The following is a 10,627-nucleotide window of genomic DNA, read 5'->3' on the forward strand; positions in this document are numbered from 1 at the left end:
TCCATCCCATGCTGTTGAGCTCCTCATTCCGGGAGTAGTGAGTGTTTTTAAAGTTGATCCCAGATATTGATGGGTGGCTGTCATATATTCTTCGCGATTGGGGGTTGCTCAAAACCTTGTACGCTTGGTTTATTTTTACAAAGTCTTGATGGGAGTTGTCCTCTTGTTTACTGACATCAGGATGAATGATTTTACATTTTTCAATGTAGGCTCCCTTGATTTCGTCCATGCTGGCTGAGCTAGAGACACCGAGGGTATGATAATGGTTCATTAAAACCCAACAAATGCTTATGCTTCGTTGAGGAGAGTTATTTGAAGGCAGATTTAACAGCAATTTCATAACCTTCCATTTTTGCATCATTTTGTGTTTTTTTTCATTACCTGTTGTTCGAAAAAAAACAAGTTTGGCAAAAACATAGCACATAAATTTGGTAAAATCTACGTGAATCAATGTTTTGAATTTGGGTAGCACAAAAAGTACTTTCGTATTTGCAGGGAGCACATATTCAATTTTACTGATTTTCACTTGTTCAAACATACTGTTAATACAACAAACTGAATCAAAAGTACACTGGTTTGTTACTTGTTCCCAAAAATATGTGGACACAAAACTTACATGTAATGTTGCATGTTTTTACTAATATTTCCTAATACACCCACATCAGCTATAATAATGTCATGCTTCTTCAAAGTTTGTATCACCGCCATCTTTAGGGGGCCTTTTATTTTCAGGTTGAGTTTGTTTTTGTCGGACATCATAATATTCAAAATCATAGGGCCTGTTGTTGCTGCATAAACTGAGGTAGGCACGGATTGCAAGAACAAAAAATATTGTTAGAAGAAATACAGATATTAACGATCTCTCTTGCGCAGAAATAGATTTACTGTATGGATGTGAATTATGTTTATGGCTGTTCCGGCTTTGATTGTACACGGATTCCCAGTATTCGTTAAGGCGATCCCTGCGTACACGAGGGTCATTGTACACTCTGGAATTGTATGAACTTCGTCTTGATCCTGCTCCATAGTCTCTGCCATTGTAAGTTTGATACCCCTTGTGATATGAACTTTCATTGTTCTCATGCCATGAATGCCACCCTTCTTGTCTTGCCCTAGTATGAGCATTGTTTTGCCATGTCCTCCAAACATCTTCAGGTTTAGCCCGGGTGTGTGCGTTGTTCCAACTATATGTGGATTTTTCATGTCGAGCAAAACCTTGATTTCTCATATCACGATATTGCAGGCCATGGTCATAATCTTTTCTTGCCACTGGGTTGCTCAGGGTGCTGTAAGCTTCCCTAACCTGGACAAACTTTTCATGCATACCAGCATTTCCGTTATGTTTATCAGGATGGTACAGTTTACACTTTTCCAAATATAGTTGCTTTATTTCACTGGCAGAGGCATTTCTTTTTGCACCCAGTATCTCATAATGGTCCAATTTTACTTGTGAAGAGAGGTGCACAAGACGAACAAAATAATTTGATGTTAATAAAGCTTTTTCAATTGAAGCAGTAATTTTCCTTGCTGGATATGACGGTCCAAAGAGTTTTGCAGCCACATGTTGCATCATCAGTGAGCATGTTATTTGAGCCAATCAACCCAACTGTATAGAAATACCTAACACTACCACTTTTTAATGAGAAAAACAGTCCGCATGGTTGTTGTCCGTCCCTGGCCAATAAAGTACACCAAAAAATTAGAATGCTAAATCACAATGCTGTAGCCTACCATGTTTAATGTTATCATATAAAAGCAAGAACATATATTAGGGTAAACAAAAACTTGACTGCAAAAAAACGCAAACTTATAAACAGGCAAGTTAATTTACAACAAGAACGTTGTCCGTAAACCGATCTGCGTCTTTTAATAGTACTGCTGACCGACCTTCTCATTTCTCAACTCATGCCAAGTTTGTTTTGAACTAATCATGCATGACGTAGAACGAAGGCCGGGTGATCGTCTATGCTTACGGGCATTTGATAATTTGGATTAAATAAGCTGCTTGTTTGTTAGACACATTTGAGGCATAGTTTGGGAAGTTTTAGAAAGATCACTTAAAACCATTTTTGCATTTTGGAACTGAGGTCCACGAACGAGCGACACCACCCAGGACAGGGATATTGCGGGTCGGCAACCCCTTCAGCCATCACAATCTCTTTGCAAATAGTAGTAGTTATTTGACTCGCTGGGTGCTATTGCAGTATGAAATAAGAACAAATTGCATAAAATGTCCCCAATTAGTTCACTAACAGTCATGGAAACAAACGGCCAACCATCAACTTTCAGAGTTTGGCTTCGGGTCGCGGCTAATGAAAGGTTACCGACTACTGATTTAGAATGCTCTATTGACAAACTAGAAAATCGGAATAGGGCCCATACATACATCGTCTGAATAACCTTCACAATATTACTATGCAGCTACACGGGCAGGGTCCTAGGAATTGTAGTGCGGCCCGATTAGATAAAACTGTAGGGAATTCGGTTTGTCATAATTGGAAACATTTTTGATATTTTTTTTGAACTTGGTCTTCCGAAACCGCTTTCCACTCTGTGACGAGCATAATAGCAGCAATTAATTATCTCTTTGTTTTTGCCTCGTCCTTAATATCGCCCTATATATTTGCGACAACGGTGTCAGAATGTTACTTTCTTGACAGACTTGATGTTAGGTCGCAGTGGTGCAATTCAAAACATTCCAACAAACCATCTGTGTCCCTTCAAAACAATACGTGGCCCAGTGGACACCCGTAGTCTAAATATGATGCTTCATCTGACAACAATGTCATTACAATTTTCCAAAACATAGTCAGAGATGTGGCCTTTTTTGATATCCGTGATAAATTGCGAGCTGCCTTGTTTGGCTGCGCAGAGCCCACTTTCCATTTGGTCATCGGTCAAATGTTTCAAATACGTTACTAGATATAAGCTCGTGACTTTCTGTTACCTTCTGTGGTTGGTTTACGGATTAGTTTGCGTACTCAAAACACATCTGTGACAATTTGCAATGCCATTACCTGACTTTCAATTGCTGGTTCCATTCCGTAAATATTTAACTATTGAAGCAATTTATTGAATGCATTTCCAGAAAAATACCGCCAAAACATTACTTTTTTGAGCAAACCGCAATATTAAAGCTTATCAATAAAAATAATACTAAAATATTGTTTAGCATTGTTAACAGCTGGAAATAGGGCGTTCCTGAAATTACGTCACAGTATCCAATGACGCTATGCGTAAGAAAATATTTCAGAGGCTTGGAATGCGAAGAACTTAGTTGGTATTTTGTGAACACAACAGTGCGCAGAGACTTTGGTAACGTTTAAAGTTTTGCTCGATATGTCTGTTTAAAGTTTTTTTTAAGCCAGCTGTCGGGTAACCATGTACACAATAAATTATTTATTGTTTGTTAAATATACCTATACAGAAAAAGAAACAGATGTGCAGTTTTTTTCTAGTCACAGCCTGTCACAGGCCATCTAGTTGTATTCGCATAAGCATTACATGATTTAAATATTTGAAAATTGTCTTTAGGTCTTGTCGGTGCTATTAGTTATATCTACTTCAAGGTGATGTCTATATTCAAAAAGAAAGAGCAATATGTAAGTAACTATGGACTAGTTTTGTTACTTTTAATATAGCCCAAGTCAAACAATTTTTTCTGGGCAAATTACAGTTGGATATTTTGTATCCTGCCAGCCACTCTGTAGTTAATTTTGTGTTGTACACTTTACATTAGTGTCAAATTCTAAGTTTACAGTAGGCATTTAGCCATTTTTGTATGTTCCAGAGGCACATTGGTGGTGCGCTGGTGCCACCTGCTGCATTTGTGGCAGTTCCTGACAGCCCAGGGCCCGTGCTTCCATCCAAGAAAAAGAAAACAAAGGTTGTTGCATCACCTGTGGTTCCCATGGCTCTGTTTGCCCACAAGACAGGTAAAGACATACTCTAACGTACAGGTTTTGGCTATTTGACAAAATAATGAACCAGCAATACCAACATTATATCACTGTAGGCTACATACCAGTACTATTACTACAACAATGCAATGGTTTCAGGTAATTTGTTTAAAATCAAAGGTTTACAGGTAATATAAGATTTCAGGTTATGTTTATAAGAAAGTGGTACTAAAAAAAAATTTTTTTAAGCTTCAAGTCCTTGTTAAAGCATTCGTCTTTCAAATAGGCATATTTGGCATGTTTTTCAGTTTCAGCAATAGCAATGGGCAAAAGTGCAGCCGATGAGTTTGAAGTAGCATATGAGCAGATGAAACAAGCTCCTGGCACTTCAACCCATGAGGTAATGAACTGGGGAAGTTTGCTTCATCATGTCACAGTACTGTAGGGTGTTGTTAGTTGGCTTAACTGTGTACAATGCTTTGTTTGTTTAGGGGGAGGTTTACGCCAGCATCAAGAAAAAGTCACAAAGACAGAAGAAGGAAGAGCCTCATTTCATAGAGGGTAAGGGTAAACTAGTAGTTTTTTTTATAACTATTGTTGTATGTTATGAAACATTGCTGCAGGATAATATTCGTTGACTAATAAATTTAAATTAAATTGTTTTAGAACATGTTGTTCCAACCCGTATTGATTCAGCCCACCACCTACCACTCCATTATTCTCCTTCAGAACACGTAAGTGGTGAATGTAAGTTCAAAACAAAGCAGACACATCCATAACACAGTTTGATCATTGCAGTATTGTGATTGCTGACTTATTGTCTATGAAAGTGTGGATCGCAGTGTAAAAGACCAGCATCAAATTGTTTTCAAAATTTTTGCATTTCTGTTTAGGACACTCGTCACAGTTTTAACAAACCACCAAAGCAAGGTGGCAGATCAATAAGTCGCAAGAAACTGCTTCCGAAGGAGGCAGAGTTTCCCCTACAATCGCCATCACCTGAAGATGTAAGTTGTGTTTTTTGTGGTAGAATGAAAAAAAAATACTGTACAATTCGAAGTTGTTGTTACACTTTCCACCGAAATGTTGACGTATTTTGTAGTTTATTTAACATAGAATGAAATTTATTTGTTCAAATGCATTAAACATTAAATTAAACTATGAGGGTAATGAGTCAGATATGCACCTCAGGTTAAATTCACCCTTTTGTGCCTAACTTTGTACAAACCACGCTCCACACATGGCATTGGGATGAAACCAGTACTTATAGAACTAGGATATCAAATGTAAAAATTTATATTTTACAGGACTACTTTACTGATGAACAACCCATCAGCAGTTTGTCTGGCTCTCCTAGGGGTGTAAAAGATGTTGTAGAACGGCAAGAGGCTCTGGAGGAAGAAATGCGACTTCGGGATGAGCAAAATAGAGAAATGATCCTGCAACTTATGCGAAACCAGCAGGAGTCTTCTTCCATGAGAGGTAAGCGGACATACTTTCTCGTTAGAGTTTTTTGTGTTCCCACTGTAGCTGCCAGATGTTAAAAGCTTTACTGTGAGGTTTGTAAAACGTTGGTTACACTAAAAAAAGCTTGTTGCCAAATGGGCGGTACCTGGTAAGTTTTTTGAGCGTTGCTGTAATACCGTATGACCTACGCATACTAAATGACTGTTTGATTGAAATGTTTAGATCATGATGGGACACTGGAAGACTCAAAACATCAAAGAGAGACGGATAAGTCTCGTGTTGGCGATTATCTAAAAGACCACAGTAAGAATGATTAGGATGATAAGTTTAGATAAAGTCTTACATTTAGATTCGTTTTATTATGGTTGACTGGACCGCATGTTCAACTGGCAAAGTGTGTTGAATTTTATTGATAATATTTCAAAACGGCAGAGTTCCCAACTCTTTCAAAAGCCACCACGATATACAACTTTTTTATCCAAAAACTTTAATCAAGCTTTGCTTGGTGAACTGGAAAATAATTTACTTAATTTTTTAATAGTTTTATTTCGCAGAAAAATTCATCGTAATAATAACTTGGTCTTGCAGGTTTCGCAAGTGCCGAGGAGGTGGTTCTGAAAGACAACTTGCAGGAACTCGTAGACGAAAATCAGGTTCTCAAGGAGGCCGTACACCGCCTTAACTCCGAATTAGGAAAATATGTGGACAAAAATGCCACCATGAGATTCACCGACCAATTGTCATTCGACAATGAAAATTTGGTAAGAACAAATTGGTTTTATGTAGTCTATGGCCTTCGCGAATTTTCTTTTTAAACCCATTAGTAATGGATATTTTCACACGAGCAGTTTTAAAAAATACAACATTACTTCCATTACTGATTGTATGGAAAAACAGACAACATATGACGGTCTTTAAGACTGATATTTTATACACAAAAAGGAATTATGATTTTGTAGCGAATCAAGACCCATAACTTAATCTTTTCCAGTCGGATTATCGACAGCTGTTGCCGCTCTTTGCAAGCTACGATAAAAATCTGAAAGACAAGGATGAGAAGATAGCTGGCTACGAAGCGAAAATGGGGATTATCCGCAAACAGGTTCGATCCTTTAGTGACCCACGACATTTGGTCTGAATATTTCGTTTCACGTTTTCCCGAAACTGTTTTCTTTCTCCTGCTGCTAATATTAAACAGACATCTACAACTTTTACTTCTGCAGTTAAAAAGTTTTTAGAGAATAACGATTGTGGCCCAGTGTTATATCTACAGTTATTGCACAACTAAATATTGTGCCATAAAACCTAAATGTTGCGCAATAAAACCTAAATATTGCGCAATAAAACCTAAATGTTGTGCAATATGTTTTTTGGTGAAAAAATTTGCTAAAAACTAGTAAAACTTCCTAACAACAAAAAAATATTTTGCTTACGAGTGTTCGCTTTTTTACCAGGTTGGTTCGGATGCACCAGAAACACTGTAAGTTGCTTTAAAACATCACACAATGCAACTTATTTGACGAGCTTCCAAATGTATACAGGGCGAATCTGAAGGACCAGAACAACCTGATGGTGGAGGAAATCCACCTGCTCATGGAACAACTTGAAATGATGCAAAAACAAGCGAAGGACATGCACGTAAAGCACGTGGACGAAGGTAAAGAACACATTGTCCAATAACACTGCTCCAAACAAGTGTTAAACTTTGTATATTACGAAAAAACAGTCGCTCGGCTATCGAAGAGGCTTGCACACACCGACGCGGAGCTGGAACAGGCAGAGCAAGATCGGAAGGTACTCAAGGAAGAGCTCTTCGACCTCCAGGAAAAATTCGACAAGCTGAAGATCGAGAGCAGCGAAAAAGTACCGGCCCGCGACCACGTGTCAGCTCTTGCCAGATGCAAAACGTAAGACCTGAACTTCGGCGACCGGCAAAGGTTAAATTGAGATTTTGTAGTCTTAAAACAACGTTTTGCGCAGAGAAATTGAAGATCTCAACGAGATGCACATTAAAGAGATGAAAGAAATGCTAATCAAACTAAAGGTAATAATTTAAGGCCCTTTTGTTTTCCATAGAAACAGACAAATGTACAACCTCTATTTTCAGCCTATTTTAAACGATTACGCTATAGCCTTGACGTTTACTTTCAAATTGTCCAGGAGGCACACAAGGAGAAGAGCGAGTCATCGCTCCGAGAAGCGGAGGAAAAAGCCGAAGTTAAACGTCTTGAGGGAGAACTGGACGCACAAAAAGCTGCCAGAATGTATGAAATATTCTTGCCTAATTTTTAAACAAAGAACAACACATTCGCCAAGCAGTGAAAGATGTAGTGTAAATATAACCGACTATTGTGCAAAGAATGTGGATTTAATGACTGACGCTGTCCCTAGACTTGTTTGGTTGCGATTTCAGGCATGTTAGTGTAGCCTCTTTGCCGGTTTAAGGGTTATTCCAGCGAAAAATCTCTTGCTAAACACTTTATTGGCAGTGCTACCAGACATGTTACGCATCTTAAGGACCAGAATTATCAAAATAGGTTCCCTGAAGAGCCCTTTGCTCCAAAACCTCTTGCTAATGTACATGTATCGTGCGGCATATGCAACAAAACGTCAAGGGGCTGTTGACCTTTTCTGTGAACTCGTCTGACGATATGCTCTTTATGTGCAGGAAATTAAACTTTGAAATCGAACAACTTCGCGCTTCTCTTGAAGCTACCGAGACCCGTGAGATGGAATGTCAGCTGCACCTTGCTAACGTCATAAGAGTGGCCGAAAGAGCGAGTTGCGAGAGAGCCACCATCGCGTCGTTGGCTGAAAGGGAACAGAAAACGGCCCACAATGCACTGCGGCAGTCCATGCGTGAAAAATGGGAACTCGGTAAAATGGAGCAGACATTAAAGGTCGGTGGAATTGCGGTGAAGTTTGTTGGGGGTGCAACCCTTTAAATAATATAGGATTGAAGTTAGTTAAAGTTATGTAGCATTTGGACTTTCGCCTTTTTCGTAAAAGTGTATTTTTTTGTACCACACCGGGGTTTGAACCCAGGACATCCTGGGCACGAATCCCGACCAGGTTTTCTTCTTAGTGTGTGTGTGGGGCGCTTGACCAATGCTGTCAATCACCTGCCTTTGTTTTTATTATAAAAAAAAAAGTATTTTTCAATTTCGCCAGCAATGCAAGGTTGAACTAGCGACGAGAAACAAAGATATCAATGACCGCTTGAGGGAAGTGGAGGACACGCATGCCGGCCACATGATGGAGCACGAGTTGGAGGTGGCTCGCCTGCGAAAGTTGCTGCAGAAGAAGCAGAGTGACCTGGAGACTATTGCCCGGAGCAAAAAGTAAGGCGTTTTAGGCATTTTGGATAGAACTGATTTATTTACGGATGTTGGGTTTGTGCAAAATGAAATGTTTTTTGTGTTTTTCACGCATTGGAGATTAGTAGAACTTTTGCGTTTTGTCTTAATTAGATTAAAAAAAATAATAACTTCCTATCTTATGAATATGCAATCACTTTTTAGCATCAGCATCGACCATATTGTAGTTAATTTGCTTGTACAGATTTTAAACACTTTCAGCAAAATGTCTACGCTAAATTAATATCACGATGGCTTGTTACGTAATATACCATGCCTTGTTTTGCAAGACGAGTGCTACATGCTACAAACAACCTTTATTTAAAATTGCTATAGTTGCCGTGGCAGAAAAAACAACATCGCAAAATAGTAACTGAATATGAACATAACTAGATCAAAACAAATATTAACTTCAAATCACGTTAATTTTTTTGCAGACAAATGGAGACGGAATTAGAAAACGTTTGGCAAGCAGCTCAAAATGAGAACAAGCGAATGATGGAGTCTCTTCACAAGTCGAAAGTCGTCTTTTAAGTTTGTACCATTGAGCTGACCTTGAAAACCACATCCCTCATATATGTGTATATTGTGCGGTGCAGTCTTTTTTCGCTTCGGCCGTTACTTAAAGCAAGTTTGGCATCCAAATTTTGATTAACTTGGCCGAACAGACATTTTATCCAAGCAAACAATGTTGTCTACACTCTATTGGCATATATTTTAGCAGTATATGTTAGACTTATTAAATGGTAAAATGGCCTCTAGGATTATTTTAAGGTATAGAAAACTGTCGTTTGAGGTGCGAGAAAACAGCATCAGGTGGTTTCAAAATATGTTTTGCTCAAAACTTGCGTCCAACCCATTGTTAAAACCGCCCATGTGAACTTTTTAAACGGAGTCCAAATTTTGTTCCTCATTATTTTGTAACCTCCAATTCTTCACCCGTACTGAAACAAACACTTGTGATTCGGTGTTGTACAGTTAACTGCTTGCAGCTCGTAATATTCGCGCTTACTTGCTCTCCGAGATTATTTTATATCCGTAGCTATTGGCTAATTTTTTTCGCTCGTTGTTCAGCAGTGTATTTTTCGCACACCCAGTTCGGCATCCTGATGGTCCACCCGCAAAATGTATGTATGTTTTTTTTACATATTGCTCCCCACTAAATTTTATAATTGTTCACTGTAGGTTCCTTAAAAGTACCCTTAGAGGTCATGTGATTTTACGCTCCGTCGATCGCGTCGTTTGCACTGCGCCCAAATCGCAATCATATTTTAACGCCGCTCGTTTAGTTTTCGTCTTGCTATTGCACACTTGTAAATTTTGATTCACTCGCAAATTTTTTGTAGTTAATCTTCGGCGTTTCGTCCAATTTTGATTGTAGTGTTTGCATTGGCGAGGCTTATACGAAAAATCCCCAGCCTTTTTAATTCCGCCCAATTCATTTTCGTGAACAACAAAATTGCAGTCGACTGCAGCACTTTTACGCAGTTACCGCAAAAATGCACCCATTCTAATACATACAGTGTATGTAAAACAATAATACAGCTTAACTTTTTGCACATCACCAATGATATAATTCCCAAACTTACTGGTTTTATACTGATTCGCCAATACTTGTTGTTTTCACTGTAAAACGTCGTTTTGCTGTGTTTCTGAACTCCGCTGTGATTGTATTCGTTATTTACGCTGAAGAAATGCAGTCGTCTTGTTACTTTGGTCGTACGTTACTGTATGTCTGCGGCGCTGTCACTTGATGCTTGCGTTTTTAATAAACTTAAATTACTTTTAAGTGTGCTGGGTACCTGAAAATAATCAAAACACTTAAAATAAGCAAAACATCAGCAGAAATGTACAACAAGACCTCTTGATCACTACAATGTTCCATCACGCCTTGCTCAAAAAACT

At 38.6% G+C, this 10,627-nt stretch overlaps 2 protein-coding genes across 2 annotated transcripts; one reads left to right on the forward strand and one right to left on the reverse strand.

Annotated features, from left to right (window-relative positions):
* Nucleotides 1-320: 320 nt before the first annotated feature.
* On the reverse strand, nucleotides 321-1,670 carry LOC145907472 (uncharacterized). The gene is made up of 2 exons (XM_082994875.1): nucleotides 617-1,670; nucleotides 321-381 (listed from the first exon to the last, which is right to left on the reverse strand). The coding sequence occupies exon 1, from the start codon at nucleotides 1,571-1,573 to the stop codon at nucleotides 677-679; it is 897 nt and encodes a 298-aa protein (XP_082851001.1). The 5' UTR covers nucleotides 1,574-1,670; the 3' UTR covers nucleotides 321-381; nucleotides 617-676.
* A 1,605-nt stretch (nucleotides 1,671-3,275) lies between these two features.
* On the forward strand, nucleotides 3,276-10,495 carry LOC145905817 (centrosomal protein of 89 kDa-like). Its single transcript, XM_082993111.1, has 19 exons — nucleotides 3,276-3,315; nucleotides 3,535-3,602; nucleotides 3,791-3,935; nucleotides 4,208-4,299; nucleotides 4,391-4,460; nucleotides 4,566-4,633; nucleotides 4,793-4,906; nucleotides 5,207-5,381; nucleotides 5,589-5,669; nucleotides 5,955-6,127; nucleotides 6,358-6,468; nucleotides 6,821-6,846; nucleotides 6,908-7,023; nucleotides 7,093-7,273; nucleotides 7,347-7,410; nucleotides 7,527-7,630; nucleotides 8,035-8,266; nucleotides 8,538-8,707; nucleotides 9,160-10,495. The coding sequence occupies exons 2-19, from the start codon at nucleotides 3,573-3,575 to the stop codon at nucleotides 9,254-9,256; spliced, it is 2,049 nt and encodes a 682-aa protein (XP_082849237.1). The 5' UTR covers nucleotides 3,276-3,315; nucleotides 3,535-3,572; the 3' UTR covers nucleotides 9,257-10,495.
* The last annotated feature ends 132 nt before the right edge of the window (nucleotides 10,496-10,627 follow it).

The sequence above is a fragment of the Ascidia mentula genome, chromosome 6 (assembly GCF_947561715.1).
Source record: "Ascidia mentula chromosome 6, kaAscMent1.1, whole genome shotgun sequence".
Taxonomy (NCBI): Eukaryota; Metazoa; Chordata; class Ascidiacea; order Phlebobranchia; family Ascidiidae; genus Ascidia; species Ascidia mentula.